We start from the raw sequence: 19566 nt of genomic DNA on the forward strand, positions 1-19566 counted from the left end.
TAATAGAGATAGGCTTAAGACTCATAGTTTCGCTAATCTTTGAAGATAGTATTATAGGATTAATAGAGCTTAGAGAATATTAGCCATCCAATATTTAGCCAATTCTCCTTGGCACATTTGTAACTCGGTATAAGGCCTAGCGGGAGCTGTGTTCTATCTAATAATTAATAAAGAAGGCAAAGATAATATTTTTTTGAGCCTCCAGGGCCGGGAGGGCTTTTAGAGATGAAGGGTAGAGAGTAAGACCAGTCTTTGTGGCTTGGATTTCTTTCCGCGCAGTACTGCTTGAGTTTAGTTGTGATTATAGGCTGGAGTAAATGGTATAGGCCTCCATTTTCTGCCTGTATGGTTAGCTGGGAGACGCATAAAGAGTCGGTAGTTGGGAAAGGGTTGTCTGATCGGAGCATAGACTTATTCGTAGGAGGTTGTGGAAGCTGATTTAGATGGAACAGATTGGGCGACAGGCGCATAATGTGATTGATTGAGACCTTAGGGGGGGGGGCGAGAAGGAGGGGGCGGGGTGTTAGGGGCAAGGGCAGGGGAAGGGAGAAGGGCAGTGGGGGTAGAGGTTAATGGGATGCCGCTAATGTAGGCGTTAAAATGTCGTTGAGTTACGAGGCAATGTCGTCGCTGAGAGCAGTCAGGGCTTTCATTGCTCAGTAGGTGAGGTGCGAGGTAGTTTGGTTGTGATGTTTGTTAAGGAATGCAGCTATAGGGCTAAAGATCTTTTGGCTGTCAGCAGCTCTTGTAGTGGCTGCAAACGTGTATTCCAGTATGGCTGTCTGTAAAAAACCATCTGGGCCAGAGCCTTTCCGGACCATGCAGTTGCTGGACGCGTTGAGACGCATCAGAGGCCGCACTACCAGAGGCTGGGAAATAGAGGGGTGCGAGGAGATTAAATCTCTAACTAATTGGTACAGACGATTGCTGTTGTCGCTCCAAAAAGAAAAAAAGCCGTGTCACGGATCTGACTCAGAGGTCTGCCTTAGGCAGCGGCAACGCCAAGCAAGCAGAGGCGGTGAGGGTTTACGACACCAAGGACACCTCTGAGGACCTTTGTTCTATGAGTTTCACGTCTTGGGAATAGCTTCACCAAAGGCTTTGTTGGTAGGTTTGTTGTATTCTTTTGTTTAAGATCTTTGTACAGATGTAGCAGGCATGCTCCGTCAGGAAGCGTGCCCTGGAGCAGGCCCTGCGCAGACATAAATATGGGCTTGCTCCCTTGTAGATTAGTTTCTTCTCTTCAGCTCACGTCTTGTTAGTCTTCTATGCTATGCATTTTACTCTATTGACTCTGCCCCGTTACAAGCCATCGGCAGCCGTCCGCTCAGTGAGCGACTATTAGACACTTATGATTGAAGTGAGCAGTTCAGTGAGCGTGAGCCCGGAATGAAAATTTACTCAGTGAGCCTGACTGTGAGCGCCCTCACAAAATCGGCGGCACAAAGAAAATCTGGTACGTATAGTCACCTAGGTGAGAAGGTGAGATGTAGCTACCAATCTTTACATGTACTTACCTAGGTAGTCCAGAGAACAAGGTTAGATTCAGAGCATATATATAGATCCACTATCTTAGATATAACCATTGTCCTAATGGAAAATAGTATACATTGTAAATCAGTGGCGTACTCTGTACACTATTCTGCTTTCTCTACATGATGATTCACCAGTACATAGTCTCTTACAGAGCATAAGAGCGCTCAGCTGAATAATGAATCAACAGAACAATGTATCAATAACATCTTTTACTTATCCCGACGTATAACAGGAGCCCTGGGTAGTATCGAACCAGAAATTTGACAAAACATCCTACGTAATGGCCGTGTAAATTACATACACATCAAAGTCTAGGCTTAAAACTAGTCCAAAAGAGGCGATTAGCTATCCCGGACTGTCAGAAACGTGAGTCACTTATACATGATGATTGGATGGTTCTTTTGAGGTACGGTTTAGTCGCTGTATCTGGTATGTATGGCTCTGTATGCAAACCTTTAGAATGGATCAGTTGCTAAATGGATTTGCATATGGGTTTGTATCCATACATGTAGTTACGCCCATGGATTGGTCTGGAGCTCTTTTTCCGGATGGATCTCTCGGTGATGGGATGGATAAGCCAACGAGCTTGCTGCAACAATACCAATTAAGATGAAGGACATCAGTCAGACATGAATCACCAATTGTATAAACAGAATTGATTTTGTCAAGTAATATTAAGGTAGGAATCAAGTACTCCGTATTCATCGTTGTTTATCGTACGAAACTTTCACAAATTACCAAACTTAAACTCGATCTGGAACAAACTTGCGATGGAGACCCGGTCGAAGTGCTCCACCTGCCTATAGAAGTTCTCTGCCCGCTTTCTCCTCTTCTCTTGTTTCTGCCCTCGAGTCTTCCATTTTATATTAATTCTGTCCTTTTCTACTCGTCGCGCACTCTTGCATATCATTCAATTGACGGTATACTGTGCCATGAGGTTGTGGGGGAATTGAAATCTCTGTTTCTTATCGTGCCCTGTTCTCGAGATAACGAACGAACGGCCAAGCTATTTCCGGCGACGACGTAAGCGTTCAAGTTTCCAACCACCACATTGACAACTACACGCCGCTGAAGACTGATTGTCAACATGAAGTAAGTCTTAAAAAGGTCGACATATTTTGGAGACATTGCTTGCATACCTTATGGTTGGGAACTCCAATCCCGACCAATCGACCAACTGCAGCTCGCTGTCAAGACAAAAAAGGCGCAAGATAGGCTGACTGAAGCGGTGTGTAACACAAACATAGGTTCGGTGAACAGTTACGTTCGTCCATGATCAAGGACTATTACTGGCACTACATTGCCTACGATGATCTCAAAGACGCCCTCAAGACCGAATACGTGACCGAGCCAACACCCGCAAACCCCAAACCAGACCGTAAATCTTGGACGGAAGCCGATGAGCGACGGTTTGTAGCCCTATTGGAGAGTGAACTCGATAAAGTCGCTACTTTTCAGGCTCTGAAGAGTAAGGAGATTATTCAGCGGATCAAGGCTAGCGAGCAAGAGGTTAATCAGGTGGTGGCGCGGTTGGAGAATCCGGCTTCATTTAGTGGTGCGGAGAGGCCGACCGATGAGGATTTCATGTTGCTCGAGGCGGATTTGAGTGATATTATTGCTGATGTGCATGATTTGGCGAAATTCACTCAATTGAACTACACGGGGTTTCAGAAGATTATCAAGAAACATGATGTAAGTGCCCTTCTGAATACAGCTTGAAGACCCTTGTACTAACAACTGCACAGAAACAAACAAGGTGGTATTTGAAACCCGTGTTTGCTGCCCGATTGAATGCGAAGCCATTTTTCAAGGACAACTACGACGCGTTCGTTGTGAAACTTTCCCGGCTCTATGACCTGGTCAGGACCAAAGGTAACCCCGTCAAGGGTGACGCATCTGCTGGCGGCGGTCAGCAAAACTTTGTGCGACAGACCACCAAATACTGGGTACATCCCGACAACATCACCGAGTTGAAATTGATTATCCTCAAGGTTTGTACTTCCTGCCATTTCCCTACTGCCAGCTAATGCGATTATAGCATCTTCCTGTTCTTGTTTTCAACCCTAGTAAAGAATTCGAAGAAAAGGATTCCGCCATCTCTTCAATCTATTATGACAACCCTGAAACATGGGAGCTGTACAAAGGCCGACTGCAGAAAACAGAAGGCGCCGAGGCTATTCGACTACGATGGTACGGCGGGATGGAAGTTGACCAGATTTTTGTTGAACGAAAGACGCATCGAGAGGATTGGACCGGAGAGAAATCAGTCAAGGCTCGTTTCCCTATGAAGGAGAAGCATGTTAATGCATACTTGTCTGGCGACATGACCGTTCCAGCCGTCTTTGAGAAAATGAGAAAAGAAGGCAAGAAATCGGAACAGCAAATTGCCGACTGGGAGGCGCTTGCAAAGGAGATTCAGTACCGTGTAGTCACGCGCAATCTCAAACCTGTTTGCAGGACGTTCTACCATCGTACAGCCTTCCAACTGCCTGGTGATGCCCGTGTTCGAATCTCTCTGGATACGGAACTGAGCATGATCCGAGAAGATAACCTGGACGGCAGGAGACGCGCCGGCGACAACTGGAGGCGCATGGATATTGGAATCGACTGGCCATTCCGACAACTACCGCCAGAGGATATTGAGAGATTTCCTTATGCAGTTCTCGAGGTCAAACTGCAGACCCAGGCCGGACAAGAGCCTCCCCAGTGGATCCGCGACCTCACTGCTAGTCATCTAGTAGAAGCTGTTCCCAAATTCAGCAAGTTCATTCATGGCTGTGCAACTTTGTTTCCCGACAAAATTCACCTGTTGCCTTTCTGGTACCCGCAAATGGATATTGATATTCGGAAGCCCGTTACACGGAAATACGGCATTGAACGGCCAACACAGAGCACAAGCATATCCACTTCCGACATGGTGGATGAGGACGATGATGAGACAGACGACGAGATCGACGGCAATGGTCAGACAAGTAATGGCAATGCTGCTACTCAAGGCGTCAGTCACGACACTGTAACCAACTACGAGCGCAATGGCGCGCTTTCAGCAACTCGCAATGAGCTGGATGTCGAAGAACGTGTCGCCGCTGATTTCCTCGCTGGCGATGAGGACTACCCGTTGTACGACTCGGATGACGAGTCTGATTTCTCGGATGCACTCGAGGAGGCGCGACGTATTGGAGGGTTCTACTACTACCGTATGTTGTTGAGCAGCTATCTACGCCGCACCGGACATATCACCTGGGAAGTTTTGAAGGCCATCACACCGCGGCCACGGGCTACACAGATGGCAGATGAAGGAACCAATGGAATTACCATTCTCGGAAATGGAAGACGTACAGTCAAACGCTTTATTGCGCCCAAGGGTAAACGTAAGTGACCTACCGTTAATCAACTAGGATAGCTAGGAATGATTCTAACAATGCATATAGGTATTCATGTCCCCATCCGCGTCGAGCCAAAAGTCTATTTTGCTGCAGAACGCACATTCCTCTCCTGGCTCGAGTTCTCAATTTTGATCGGTTCGATCGCAGCGACACTCCTTAACTTTGGTAGCGACTACGTCACATTCGCATCTGCATGGGTCTTCACCATCATTGCCGTCATATGTCTTGTCTATTCGGTGGTGTTATATGTCTGGCGTGTGGACAAGATCCGTAAAAGACGCGATGTGAAACGTATCTACTACGAGAAATGGGGTCCTACATTCCTTTGTCTGGGATTGGTGTCAGCTGTGTTGGTGAATTTCATTCTCAGGGCGAAACATGGTCAACTTGCCTCTGGTGATGATCAGGGTCGTCCTCATCTGTTTCAGGTTGATATGAGTAATCAGACGGTCGAAGAAGTTGGTAATATCCGTGGACTGGAGCTTTGATTGTTATTTCTGCCGTTTTTTTTTCGGTCATGCCAATTAATGTTTATAGAGATGATGGTGAAATGTACCAATTGCAGAGATTGATATGTATGATATAGATTATTTATATCTGTACATATAACGTCGCACATATTCGATTGACTGAAAGAGCGAGATTTCGATATATTGAAACATTAGATATGACTGTCCGGTCTCACTCTACATAAATTAGGTGGGGATAGGAACCCAAGTATCAAGACATAAACTCATTCAAAACGTGTAAGAGCTTGCTTGTTACTATCCAAGCCTTGAATAATGAACGTACCTTGCTTGGTGTTTCAAAAATTACCTGATGAACGTTTGCGCTGAAGAAAATTCATTATGAAACCAAGACCGCACTTCTCAAGAATGTATACTCGAAACTCATCTCAAGTAAAGCGAGACAATAAAGCATCTGGATAATAAAAAATCTTTTGCTACTTGTTTTACATCTTGGGACGAAAGTTTTGTCAATAGGTCGTAATTTGTGAATTAAATCGGACTTAGGGAATGCCAAGATTAGGGCTGAGTTCCCCGATTTGGAAGGTTCGAGTGTAAGTAAAAAAGGTAAATTCTACGTTGTCAGGTCTAATTGAAACTTCAAGGCAAGTTCTGGGACGCTAATACTAAGAGCTCCTCGTTTGAGAAGGACAATCAACGCATTTCGAATAAGGAATTGTTACTTGGGTGCTTTCTTGCCTACCTAACAACTACTAGTATTATGGGGCTATTGATAATTAAATTTGACGCAAAAATTCCGTCTTTCACTTTTCGATACATGGATTCTCTCGAGGTATAAAGTGATGCTTTTATTCCCTGCTTATGGCTTGTTCTTCTTCATCCATGGTTTTCAAGAATCATCATCCTCTACACCTGGCTCTTCATCTCCGCAGAGGCCACTGGCACCCTCTACTCACACATCCATTTTGATCATATTTCGCTGTGGATTATCATCCTCTACTTATGGCTCTGAAAATTTGCTTTTTTCAGGCATCACCACCCCCATGCATATCGCTCAGCCCCGTCTTCTTAACTCTTTCATCTCGCTTCGAGGAGCAAGCTTAACTACAAGATACATTCCAGTGTTCTCAATCCTTCATACAGGGCTTCTTTAACCGAAGATATTGTCTATACAAGGAAAAAATACCAAAAGAGGATCCGGTGGTGCAGAGGAAGAAAATGGCCTCTATCGGACGACTTCTCCGACAAGTCCTATACGGAGGACAAGGAGGAACATGAAGCCATATACGAAGCAACTACTGCCTTTCCTAAGGATGATCTTCATTATCTGCCTCCATCTTCATCATCCTCTGCTTTGCCTCTGAACATAACTCTGAAGAGTGGGGATGAATCATCATCCTTACAACTCCATCTTCTTCCTCCTATTTTTCCTTAAAACATCACCCCAAAAAGTAGGGATGGACCATCATCCTTACAACTCCATCTTTTTCCCCCACTACGTGTGCTCCAAACCTAAACCCGAAGAGCAAGCTGGCGGTGCTATACGATTCGCTTTAAGTGATCGGATAACTGAGAACTCCCTGGATCCGGAGCCCAATCACTCAACGTTTTCAGTTGCAAAGCCTAATTACAAAACACGTTATACTGTTTTCTATCCTTCATGCATATTTGGGGGTGTGAAAAGATAACAGAAGGTTGACGAGTGTAACCGCATGGAACTGGCGTTCTGGACTCAGGAGGAGAATCTCAGGAGACATCTTATAAGTCCAACTGATGGAACAGCGGCGGAGAGTATTGCTTCCAACCATATACCACTGTACGCACAGCAGCGAGTTTGGTCCCGAGGAATACCCAATTTCTCTCATGTGGAGGAAGGACTCCGACTCTACATGTCTTTCGTGTCGTTATAAGCTAAGATGATGTCCGCTGGTGAAGGAACTCTCCGACTTTCTCCATTCTCCACCATTTTGTTCCAAACATAACTCTGAAGAGCGGCTTAGCTACAAGATACACTGCACTGTTTCTATCCTTCCTACATATCGGGCGGTGCGTAGGGATAGCAATGCAACCATTGCACTGGCGTAGCAGCTACGCACCCAATGAGCCCGACTTGTCTCTTTTCTTGAATCTCAGAGTTCCCTCTCGCAAGATCAACGACTCGTGAAGAGATATCGTTTTGCAGTTAGACAGTAAAAGGAGCTACCAAGGCCTACTACCCTTAACTACAAGATACACTACACTATTTTCATCCTTCCTACGTATCGAGCGGTGCGCAGGGATAACATATCTATCTACCACCAACAGAAAGCACAGTCGAACGGCGATAGTCAACAGAAACAAGTATGTTGGCAGAACTGAAAGCACTTGGAGCTGCTTCTATGGCAGTGGTTCAGTTGTTATGTGCTGTGATATCTGCCACTATTGGTCTGATCCTACCATAGAAATCGCAATCCAGAGTCGGACGGTGAGAGTCATTCTCCTCAGGATAATTCTCATGGGTCTCTGGATAATCCTTCTGTCAATCACCGGCTATAGACTTGTTGGAAAACTATAGCAATCATTCTTCTCGGCATGATTCTTCTTCTCTCGATCAGTATCTTACCAAAATTACAGAGCTATTAAAAGATATACAGGAATATTGAACCTATGTCATCAAGATTAAGATTAGGGTCAACAGCGATGACTTAATAGAATATTGGGTAACTCAAGAGATTGAAAGCACTGTAAAAGAAGAGCAAGGCCATGACAAGAAGGGGAGATACAGTGAAACAAGACCAACAAATGTGTCGGCCGAACACAACACGTTAGTAGCGAATTACTTACCGGCATTTCAATTATTATGCCTTGTAATATCTACTACTATTGGTCCAATTGTTCCATGGTTGAATAGAAATCGCTCTCGACAGTCAGATATTGAGTTTGACTCCTGCAACGTTCTCCTGCAAATCGTTCTACGCATCCCTCTACTAATGAGGATCGCGCTGCTCTGTGATCATTCTTCTCTTGATTAGTCTTACCGCAATTGCAGACTTTTTGAAAGAAATAAGAGTAAACTGAATTGCAGTTATTAAGATCATAATTAGGGTTGATAGCGTCGAAGAGATGGGTTGATGGATGCCCGATGGCTATGGAGATTGAAGGTACTGCAACAGATAACCCAGAAGAGCGAGGCCATTACAAGGAGAGGTAGACAGTATCGCCCCTCCCAGCAGTTATCGCCTATTGATCGACAATAGAGAATCATGTCTAGAGCAGTACAGCCTCTTCACTTCAGGACTCACTAAGATCAGATCAGTTGCTATTCCGCTGCCCCGTCTGTAAGAGCAAAATAAGTCGCCTCACAGCGACTCCACACACCACCAGCTCGCCGACAATAAGTCGTCGTCCTTGGGGTCTGGCACCTACAAGACAGATACAACTCATCATTGACCGTATGTTTCCAGGGCTGGGTCAGATCTCAAGTCCACTCTGAAAGAAGTCGATCCTGAGAAGGGAACTCTTGCAAAATTCGTGAAGACGAAGTCATTGGGGATTGTAAAGTTTTCAAACGTCATTGGAGGCGTGGAGACCAAGTACAGACCCCAAGCAGACCATAGTTCCATGTTTCGCCTCTTCAGTGCCTTATTCACACATATCTGGCCCACGACTTGCGCGAGCAGAACTACTTGTCCGAGTGGAATAGCGTCGCGGACTCCGAAGTCACAATCACGGTCTCGACGCCCCCAGCTTTGGGCAACTGGAGGTAGCTAGCTTGATGTGTACTCGCCCTTCACCAGGATTTATGCGTACCATGATTCCGTACGGAGAAACCTATTATAACTTCATTGTGTAGTTCATTAAGACGAATTAGTCTGCACCGCGTTTCGGAGACTTTTATGGGAGGACCCAAGTCTAACTTCTCCTCCTACAACTGTCAACGAAACTTCCTCATCTATGGAGATTCCCTATCTTAAGCTGTCGCAGTTTTTCAGGTCATTGAGATATAATCAGCTGGGACCAAGCAGACCCCAAAACAGACAGACCATAGTTCCTGTGGTCCCAATACTACTTCAGGCCGCTATCACGCCAAAGCAGACCCTCACCCAAGAGCCTCAATAAACGGACGCTTTACAGGTTACAGGCGAAGCTGACGGCCCAGAATCTTATTACTGCTATTTTTTTGGTTTGTTTATGTAGTATACAATCGATATCGAAGAGAATCAATCTATTATAAATTTCATACCTGGTACTTTCAAGAACAAAGGCAGGGGTTTGCTTTTATTCGTGTATGTAGTATACAATCTATCAATCTTCAAAAAATAATTTGTTAAAGAGCGCACAATATTCTAGAAGTTCTAGAAATCATATATATTTCACACTTTGTTATAACACTATACCTGACTGACTAATACTTACTATCAAAAGTGAGACGGTTGAGTAACGACAGTGCCTGAGGCGACGATAGCGAGGATTAGTTGTTCCGATCCCGAGAGGACGTGGGTTAGGGTAGGAGCCCGATCACGTGGCCAGGAATAGCGTCGTATTTGCCTTTCTCTCTTCTTTTTCATTGAAGCCCACGTGAAAGTCCATTTAAGTCCCTTGAACTTGGTATAGGAATGTTTTCTCTCTGGTGTGCACCATATCATTGTGCCAGCCACTCCCTCCTCTCAAGCAGCCTGTTTCTTCAAGAGCATTCAGACCTTTGTATCCGAACCGAATACTGTTCCAGTTGGCTCTTTTCACAATTATTGGGGCTTTGATCAGGGGACATGTAAACAAAGCTTCAAGGCGGGTAGGGGTTGAACTTCGGCCTGATCTCGATCCCATGAATGGGTTCAAAGGTTGAGTAGGAATAACTGGATATTCAGCAATATTCAACAGGTTCTTGTGCGCACGTATTTAGGCTGGTGATGCATCTGTTACTCTGATCAGGACAAAAGCATTCCTAAATTTGAGCCAAATTCGATTGCATGCAGACTCGATGACTATGGTATACACGAATGGATTGAAAGAAAGGGAAATAAAGAAAAAGGAAAGGTACCAGTCATAAAACAAAACTTATTTATTCAATGTCTCTTTTGTTCCTATGAGAACCCTACCGCTTCTTGATGCTCACGTCTAAACTTCCAATGAACCATGCACCTACAAAGATGCTCAAAAGACCCGCTGCAATGGTTAAAGGCTTGCGAAGTCCGGCTGTAAACGGGTAGGTATATGTGACCTTTGTTGATGTTAGTAATTGCTGGCTGAAAAAAGAGCATGAAACATACCAGTAATTGCGAATCTCTCGCCTCGTCTGACAGATTATCAACCTTGAGAGTCAAAGCCGTGCGACCAATCGTGTCCATGTACGTGCGATGTTTTGAAATACTAGACTCAATATATGACGCGTCTGGGAGACCGTTTGGTACACCGCTATCCAAAATTTCGTACTTGATATCTGTTGCTCCCTCAGGCAGGATCACACGGACAACGACTTTATCGTACTGAATACCTTCAGCGGCCTTGGGGCCTTCGATAAAGGGCACCTTGAGAACGTACGATTCCGCACCAACTTTGCGCAAGAAAGAGGAAAGATGGTTGTTCCATCCTACACGGAAACTGTATTTCCATCCGCCAAAGACTGGGAACCGAGGTTTGAGTTCGAGATGAGCTTCACGACCGGGGTTTCCAGGGCGGTAACGACTGGTGGACACATTTCCAACGTCATCCGTGAAATAAGGATCCACCGATCCGGGTTTGAGCGGGTACTTCAGCTCTTGCAAAGCGGAGTTCGAGGACACACCGTACGATTGACGGGCCCATTCAACACGGTCAAAATTCCTGGATAAGTTCGCACCGTCATTTCGAAGCCAGTAGCGTTCCTCTATGGCCAGATTGCCACCCCAGTGAGAGACTTCAATGTCACGCTGTAAGAGAGAGCTAGCAAGGATAGGCTTTGTAGATTCAAAACGGAAAGTAAGCGGATACGTGGCGCCCGGTGCCACTTTGGTGTACGGACCATATGTGAAAGTGCTTCCTTGTTTCTCTGGGTCGTTTCCTGTCTTCAGTTTGGATGTGATGGTATAACCGGGGACATTGGAAGTAGGAAACTTGACTTTTGTCTTTTGTGTCTCAACCTTGTAGGCGGATGGCGCATAAGCATCGATGGTATATGTCAGGTATTGCGAGTCCGACTGTCCAATAGACTTGGGAAGAGGACTGAAAGAGCCCAAAACATAATATGATATGCTAAGCGTGGTTTGCGAAGAAGGCGAAAGGGGCTCGGGGAACTGGATCTTATAGAATTGAGTGCTGCAAGTAAATACGATCAGTCATGATAGGGTCAGCTAGCATTCGCAGGACTGTCAAACACGAACCTGCCACCATCAGCTTCTACAGCTGTCACTGGAAAGCTTCCTTTCTCCGGAGATTTCTTATTGCGCACTTCAAATCCCCCAATGCGACTAAACACATCAGATGGAAATGGCACATAGTAATCACTCTGTGGCTGCTTGTCTGTATTCTCCACCACCACATTGATTGTTTCACGAGCATATCCCTTTTCCAAATTTGTATTCCGCACTAAATTGACATTTTTGAAGACCTCCGGTGGTGTAAAATCTTTGACTGGCTCTGCCGCGCATAATAGTGTACTGCAACTTGTTGACAGCAACGCAGCGGCAATGCTGAGGAATCTCATTGTGGCCACGGAATGACCCCGATGGGTCAGCTGTCGGTCGTGTATATTTCAATGAATTCTCCTTGGTGTATATGTTGTTCGACCAACAGGACAGACAATTGAATTGATGAACAATGAGTGAAGATGAAGCTGATTCAGATGGGGAAAGAGCTTAGGTGGCCCTTGTACGGCGACCGCTTCGGCCGCTTAGTGCACTCCGCATCCCGTCTCATGCGGGGAGTTATCTTCCTTCCTTTCCTATATCGACACCAGCAAAAACATTCACGATAATCAGCTGTTTCCATGACCAGGCTATTGTGATATGATTTGTTTTGGCATCTAGCATGGCCATTTCTTGTGCTGTACGACTTCGTAGCTGGCGGAATTGCTCGCTATCTACACGACTCCTTTCATGCAGGCATATTTCTAAGAAGGCATCTGAGTTCGCCAGCAGTAAATTCTTCCGGGTATCAGAAGAAATCAAGGACGCTATAGCTACCGAGCGACCTGTGGTTGCACTAGAGTCGACCATATATACGCACGGTATGGAGCCAACCCCAGTCATTGTATCTCATTACAGCCGACTTATTATAACCTAGGTTTCCCGTACCCGGATAATGTAGCGCTTGCCTCGCTACTAGAATCAGTTGTGCGGAGCAATGGAGGTATTCCCGCAACAATTGCAGTGTTCAATGGTATAGCTCGCGTGGGTTTAGCCGCTGAAGAAATTATCGAGGTGGCAGCTAGTGCTCAGACGAAAAGCGCGCTGAAAGTTTCGCGGCGTGATATTGGCTATATTTGTGGACTAGTGAGTGTGCGTTTGCCGGCTTTATAAGATAAGTCATGCTGATTGCTGAAAGGGACTCGCGGGCAAGCACATTCATGGCGGAACCACCGTTTCAGCACCATGATTCTTGCCCATCTGGCTGGTATCAAAGTTTTTGGTACTGGTGGTTTAGGTATGTGCCCTCGACTGTGCTGATTACACTAGCTGATGCAAGTAGGGGGCGTCCATCGAGGGGCAGAGGTGTCAATGGATATATCAGGTATGGATATAACTAAATTGATCACAGTGCAACACTAATTTAGAAATAGCCGATTTGACGGAACTAGGGAGGACCCCTGTTGCTGTAGTCAGCTCAGGCTGCAAGAGCTTTCTGGATATTCCCAAAACTCTTGAATATCTCGAAACCGAAGGTGTTCTTGTTGGCACTTTTGCAGACGGCCGAAAGGGCCATGTCGATTACCCAGCATTCTGGACTCGCGATAGTGGAATACCGAGTCCGAAGGTGATTCAGAATGAGCTCGATGCTGCGGCGATGATTTGTGAGCACTTCTTTTGGATTGTAAGACGGAACACACATGTCTAATTATTTAGATGCCCAGAATCAACTGGGCTTGACATCGGGAATCCACTTCGCAAACCCCATCCCGGAAAAGTACTCTATTCCCAAGGCCGAGATGGATAGGGTAATAGACGAAGCGGTCAGAACAGCTGCAGCAGAGGGATTCCACGGAAGCGACAATACGCCGTTTATTCTTGCAAAGATTAAAGAGCTCACTGGCGGTAGTAGTATACCTGCGAATCGCGCGCTTATCGAATCAAACGTGCAGCGCGCAACGAAAGTAGCAGTCGAGTTGATGAAACTTGAACGAGCTCATAAACACCCAGAATATCGGTGAGCTATTCGGAGACCACATCACGAAGACTGTGCTGATGGGCTTGCATCTACGTTCAACAGATCAATACCAGTGAGTTCCGATCTAACGTCCTCCCTTGGCTCGTCAGTCTCAGCGCCGACACCTGATACAGGAAGTGTAGCGGCTATAGGCAGATCAACTTCACCTATCGACAACCTGGGGAAAGTAGACGTGCTAGTCGCTGGCTCGTTGGCTATTGATCTATCCTGTGACTTTACTCCTTTCGGTTCTCAAAAAGCCGCAGTCAGTCCTTCCGTGCAGACTTCAAATCCGGCTACGATCGAGCAAAGCTTAGGGGGTGTAGGTTACAATGTCGCAATTGCTGCAAGTTACGTTGGAAGCACAACTCTCTTCTGCAGCGTTGTTGCGGATGACCTAAGCGGCAAAGCAGCTCTGGCCGCTGTTGAGCAAGAAGGTCTAGAGACTACAGGTATCCAAACCTTGTCTCTCTCTTTGGGTGTGAGGACCGCTCAGTACATTGCCGTCAACGATGCCAAGAAAGATCTTTTCGTGGCCATGGCAGATATGGCTATTATGGAGCTTCCAGACCACGACCTCAACATGGAAGGGTTCTGGGGCGCTATTGTCGCGCAGGCACGACCGAACTGGATTGTGGTAGACGGGAATTGGAGTCCTGCCGTGATCTCCAAATGGATTGAACTTGGTCAAACGGTCGGGGCTCGCATTGCCTTTGAACCCGTCTCTACCGCGAAGGCTACCAGACTCTTTGCAGGACTAGAGACGAATAAGTCTTCTTGTGTAATTGGACCGTCTGACACCGTTCCACGATCAAAACTTGACCTTGCTGCACCCAACGAACTTGAACTTAGATCTATGTACTCTACAGCCCGTGAAAATGGATTATTCGATTCACCGGAATGGTGGAATATCATCAACGAACTCAACCTCTCCAGTGCCGGATCCCGCGATTTGCTTGTGTCGGTTACCTCTCCATCGTTGGTTGACGCGGGTATTCCACAGCAAAGCATACAGTTACTGCCGTTTATCCCCAATCTGCTCATCAAACTGGGTCCTCAGGGTGTGCTCCTCACACAACTTTTACCGCGCGAAGATGCGCGTTTGACGTCACCTGATTGTTCACCATATATCATCTCTCGAAGCGATGCGTCTGCAGGGAATGGAAACGAAATGGTTGGAGGTGTTTATATGCGTCTATTCCCTCCGGAGACGATACTAGCTGATGAAGATGTGGTAAGCGTCAACGGAGCAGGCGATACACTGCTAGGTGTAGTTGTGGCAGGACTTTCCAACGGCCACAATGCAGGAAAATACATCAAAGACTTTATTCCGCTCGCTCAGAGGGCTAGTTTATGTACATTACAGGGCAAGGGAGGTGTCAGTCCTCGAATAAGGGAGCTTCAGGCGTCGCTATAACTAATCAGAGTATATCACAAAAAGATATCTCGACTTTCTTTTCTTTTCTTTTCCTATTCAGAATCATATTTGATATACTAGGGGTCATGGATTAGTTTACTTGCCTACCTGGGCAGGTGATGCTCACAGACCTGTTCAGCTGTAGTTAGGGCTAAGCGGGAGTCAAATTTTCGTGTCGGGTGAAATCGGAACGACAACCAGCCCGTCGCGAGTAGAGACGAGACTGGAAGTTGATTTATGTTTTATATTTCCTTGTGATTTGGCATGTGTATCGTGGTTAATTCTCTGATAACTACTGCATACTGTGCAAGGAAGGACATCGTATATCTACAAGTATATTCCGTAGTAGTTAAATATATGACATAACCATAATAGTCCTACTAAGAGTTCCGAGCAGTCACACCGCGTGGCTTGACCCCAGACCCGGTAGTTGACCCCAGATTCTGGGACATATCCAGGTTTGGGTGCGCAGTGCTCCGTACCTGGTTCTATATTTGCAGAGTCCGAGTCAGGTGTGCGGCGTAGAGACTAAGAGACTACACACGGACAGATACTCAGTACGCATGTCCGTCACAGCTGCAGCTGTATCTCATCCTCGGCTGATTTTTCTGCAGTAGATCAGTAGTACACGTCCCTCCATATTCAGCGTCTATCATGAAGAGACGTGAAATCGACGTACTTCCCGATGGAGAAAGCGAGCCGGTGGAAGCCTCTCCCCGCATTCGATCAATACATACGAACTCTATTATTGAAGAGAAAACCTGGAACAAAAGAAGTCGTTGAGAAAGAAACAAGAAAAGAAAGCCTCGTGAGGGATTGCCGCATTGGTCGCCAAGTCCAGTGCCAATCAGGACGTGCAGATGAGTGGTTGTATACGCGGCGATTACGAATATTACAATACAGCCCCCATAATAAGCCGTATGACAAGTGTGTATGGGCAATACATGCAATACATACAAAAGTACAACATGCTGTGTCCCATGCATTGCCATTCAACAGAGAAATGAATATTCTCCCGGTTCAAAGGAATGAGGCATTTTCATCTTCTTGTTTCATCACGCTAATAGTTAGTTGGGTGGTTAGGCGCTGCGATTGGATCGAGGCTGATTCTTTGACTTTGATGTAGTTAGCGAGTACAGACCGTATAGCCACGAGGCGCCCACAAAGACATTCTAATGCAAAGCAGTTAGAGTACATACATATGAAGAAGAAAGAAAAAGAAGTGAAACCAAGTCTTTCTTTGATAAGTTTAACTAACTTAAGTTAACTTACTCGGTAAGCGGATGACTAATATATCGTATAGCCGATCATTGGCTGGGCTCCCCGCAACGACTTCTCCAAACAACTCTGACTCTTCACGAACAGCCACTGTTGAAACGAGAGAGTCTGCGTCTTTTCTCTCGCGTCCTTCTCTGTACCTTGCACAGTAACTGTGTGCCGACCCTCTCTACTGACGCCAACTTCATCGCAACTTCAGCAGCATACCAACAGAACAATCTCCACTCTTCCAACTTTTCCAGGTGCAAATTCTCGCTTTGACTCTAACTCGGTCCGCGTCGCAAAGTCCATTGCACGTCCAGACAGCCAATTTCACAATTCAATGAATGAAGCTCGCACGAAGTCCGCTTCGAGGAAATAACAACTTATTAACCGGCCCGCTTGTTTCCGCCCGTCGCATCAAGGAATAAATTGCCGTCGCGCGACACTTGCCATCCCTGTTTGATGACTGAGATACCGAGGGCTAAGAACCTGGTGCGCTGGTTCGCTAATAGCCCAGATTTTACACGACGTCCGCGTCGATAACTCCATAATTGGATCAACCTGTACGAGAAAGTGTGCGTTGGGTGCTCGGTGACCGGTGAATGGGTCGCAATCTCCGTCAGTATGATGGACACTGAGAAAGACGATCTACCCTCTGCCACGGATCATAGTGAGCACGAGTCTTGTGATATTCCAAAAACTGGAGGAACCACTTCGAAAACCGCATCAAATTCAAAAGACCCTTCGCGACCTCGAAGGAAGAAAGCGCGCCGGGCGTGCTTTGCATGTCAACGGGCGCATCTGACTTGCGGTATGTTCTTGCCGCCAAAGTTTATACTTCTGATACTAATGTTTGCAGGCGACGAACGACCTTGTCAACGATGCATCAAACGCGGTTTGCAGGATGCGTGTCATGATGGTGTGCGGAAAAAAGCAAAATACCTGCACGATGCCCCAGACGGTGCTCTCGTGCCTGGTGCCCAGGGCAATTTCTACAATCAAGCAAACGGGCTGTCCAAGATGTCACCATCTGATTTTACGCCGAACGGGACCAACAATATACAGCAGCCGAAAACAAGCTCAATCTACGCCTCGTCAACGCCGTCTTATAACAGCAACAGCACCTTTGATGCAAGTAGCGCAACAAACCCATCACTGCCGGACAGCGCCGCTTTGAATCCAGGCCCGTTTACTGCAACACCTGCTTCGCCAACTTTTAGCATATCTGCCTCCTCGGCGATGCCTGCGCTTACACAACCGGCCAACGAGATGACGACTGGAGCCGGACAGAACTCATTTGGTGCTTTTTTCGACCCTAGTGATCCGGCGCTGTTTAACTTTGATCTTGCCAGCATGAATTTTGGCAATCGATACGGTGCCTTGGAATTTGGTATGTTGGGCCATATGGCCACTGGTGCTGGAGACACCCCTCCCAGCGACAGTGGCAATCAGCGAGGTGGCTCGATTGGGCAACGCAGCAACTCGCAGCAATTCGGTAATCCTACTGGAGCATTTACCACTGAAAGCCCCAATCAGCAGTCATTCATGTTTGGCGATCCTGTGCTCAACGACTGGTCCGGGGCGCAAAACACGAATCCCCGAATGAGCGTTGGCGGTACATTGTACGGGCAAGGCGGAGGAATGCATTTGTTGCAACAAGATGCACCTCACGCATACGCCATTGGATCTAATACATTTGCGAGTCCTTCGTCGACCACGAGTCCTCATGCCACGACCATTGCGCCGTCGAATTTCGACGACTCGCCCATGAAGACCAAAACGGTGATATCAACCCCGCATTTACGTCAGCAAAGTCTGTATAACGCCAACGTTAATAAACGACGCCATCGCGAACCGTCGCAAATCTACGACAGCGTCAAGGAGCCGTATTCATATACTGGTGGATTCCATAAATTGATTGCATTTATTAAGAGACGGTTTTCGCCACCGAAAACGGTACGAATCGCCAAGGCGTTGGCGTCTATTCGACCATCATTTATTGCAACGACAAAGACTTTAAATCAGGATGATTTGATATTCATGGAGAAATGCTTCCAACGAACGCTGTGGGAATATGAAGATTTTATCAATGCATGCGGCACACCGACTATTGTGTGCCGTCGAACGGGCGAAGTAGCCGCCGTGGGGAAGGAGTTCAGTATCCTGACCGGGTGGAAGAAAGAAGTTCTGCTTGGCAAGGAGCCGAATCTAAACGTGAACACTGGCGGCGGCACCAATCCATCATCCCAGACCGATTCCGCCGCATCGTCGATACGCGGTGGTGCTGGAAGAATGCGCAATCCGGAACCCATCACCACCAACACGGCACCGGTCTTTCTAGCCGAACTCCTCGACGACGATAGCGTAATTGAATTCTACGAAGATTTTGCACGTCTCGCCTTTGGCGATTCCAGGGGTAGTGTCATGAATACATGCAAACTACTCAAATACAAAACCAAAGAAGACATGGATCTCGTGAAATCGGACGATGGACGATGGAACTCGCACATCGTCGGTAAGGGAGGGATTGTCGGGGAAGCAGGTATGAATCGATTGGGGTTCAGAGATGGGCGTGTTGAATGTAGTTATTGCTGGACAGTGAAAAGGGATGTTTTTGATATACCCATGTTGATCGTTATGAACGTGAGTTTTCTATTTGCTGTCCGGGTGTTGCTGATATACTAACGAGGTACAGTTTTTACCGCATATTTGATCAGACTGGTCATGACAAGAGACTATCTTGTCTATACCCTCTTCTTTTTTTTAGTTCGTTCTTTAGGGATATTCATTTCGCCAGGTGTACGGTGTCATTTCTATCAGGCGTTACGTCGGAACCAAAAAAATTCTTCGGACACGTACATATTTCTTTCCTCGGTCCTTGATGTTTTTGTCTTCTGTTCTTTTTACATATTTTTTTCGACTGTAAATCGTTTCTTCGTGCGACTTTTGTACATATAACCAACCCAAACCAATTTGTGACGGTGGAATGAATGGGATACAAGAACTAGAATGGAGGCGGATGATTTTGTTGCTTTGATATGCTATGTATCTGTTAGTATCATTATTTTCCAATCCTATGGGGATCAGACATGATTGTTCATTCATTCATTCATTGTAAGTCGAGAGTTAAGGCTGGTGGTTCCACAGAAGGGCTTAGAAAAGCTTAGATCCACTCCGATTC

The 19566-nt window shown here is 46.3% G+C and overlaps 4 protein-coding genes across 4 annotated transcripts, besides 1 other annotated feature; 3 read left to right on the forward strand and 1 right to left on the reverse strand.

Annotated features, from left to right (window-relative positions):
* Positions 1-493: 493 nt before the first annotated feature.
* Positions 494-563: a sequence feature (G-rich).
* Positions 564-2623: 2060 nt separating this feature from the next.
* TSTA_069670 (vacuolar transporter chaperone (Vtc4), putative) lies at positions 2624-5552 on the forward strand (the record flags this gene model as incomplete). The annotated part of the gene is made up of 5 exons (XM_002340895.1): positions 2624-2628; positions 2784-3228; positions 3282-3527; positions 3575-4907; positions 4968-5552. 5 exons carry the CDS (start codon positions 2624-2626, stop codon positions 5408-5410), a joined length of 2472 nt encoding a protein of 823 aa, XP_002340936.1. The 3' UTR covers positions 5411-5552.
* A 4756-nt stretch (positions 5553-10308) lies between these two features.
* Positions 10309-12169, reverse strand: TSTA_069680 (oligosaccharyl transferase subunit (alpha), putative). Its single transcript, XM_002340896.1, has 3 exons — positions 11728-12169; positions 10639-11662; positions 10309-10589 (listed from the first exon to the last, which is right to left on the reverse strand). Exons 1-3 carry the CDS (start codon positions 12048-12050, stop codon positions 10464-10466), a joined length of 1473 nt encoding a protein of 490 aa, XP_002340937.1. The 5' UTR covers positions 12051-12169; the 3' UTR covers positions 10309-10463.
* Positions 12170-12294: 125 nt separating this feature from the next.
* Positions 12295-15138, forward strand: TSTA_069690 (IdgA domain protein). Its single transcript, XM_002340897.1, has 7 exons — positions 12295-12572; positions 12629-12837; positions 12890-12988; positions 13034-13075; positions 13125-13355; positions 13408-13708; positions 13772-15138. The coding sequence occupies exons 3-7, from the start codon at positions 12937-12939 to the stop codon at positions 15123-15125; spliced, it is 1980 nt and encodes a 659-aa protein (XP_002340938.1). The 5' UTR covers positions 12295-12572; positions 12629-12837; positions 12890-12936; the 3' UTR covers positions 15126-15138.
* Positions 15139-17009: 1871 nt separating this feature from the next.
* On the forward strand, positions 17010-19474 carry TSTA_069700 (C6 finger domain protein, putative; the record flags this gene model as incomplete). Its single annotated transcript, XM_002340898.1, has 3 exons — positions 17010-17196; positions 17245-19028; positions 19081-19474. 3 exons carry the CDS (start codon positions 17010-17012, stop codon positions 19096-19098), a joined length of 1989 nt encoding a protein of 662 aa, XP_002340939.1. The 3' UTR covers positions 19099-19474.
* Positions 19475-19566: the final 92 nt, after the last annotated feature.

Source organism: Talaromyces stipitatus, genomic scaffold (genome assembly GCF_000003125.1).
Source record: "Talaromyces stipitatus ATCC 10500 scf_1105507295523 genomic scaffold, whole genome shotgun sequence".
In the NCBI taxonomy this organism is placed as follows: domain Eukaryota; kingdom Fungi; phylum Ascomycota; class Eurotiomycetes; order Eurotiales; family Trichocomaceae; genus Talaromyces; species Talaromyces stipitatus.

Excerpts from the sequence above, each read along its gene's own strand:
- TSTA_069680 (XM_002340896.1), bottom strand. The coding sequence starts at position 12,050 with ATGAGATTCCTCAGCATTGCCGCTGCGTTGCTGTCAACAAGTTGCAGT. Across the intron at positions 11,663-11,727 it reads GTAGAAGCTGATGGTGGCAG|CACTCAATTCTATAAGATCC; the intron begins GTTCGTGTTTGA and ends ATTTACTTGCAG. Across the intron at positions 10,590-10,638 it reads CGAGAGATTCGCAATTACTG|GTCACATATACCTACCCGTT; the intron begins GTATGTTTCATG and ends ACATCAACAAAG.
- TSTA_069690 (XM_002340897.1), top strand. The coding sequence starts at position 12,937 with ATGATTCTTGCCCATCTGGCTGGTATCAAAGTTTTTGGTACTGGTGGT. Across the intron at positions 12,989-13,033 it reads TTTTGGTACTGGTGGTTTAG|GGGGCGTCCATCGAGGGGCA; the intron begins GTATGTGCCCTC and ends TGATGCAAGTAG. Across the intron at positions 13,076-13,124 it reads GGTGTCAATGGATATATCAG|CCGATTTGACGGAACTAGGG; the intron begins GTATGGATATAA and ends ATTTAGAAATAG.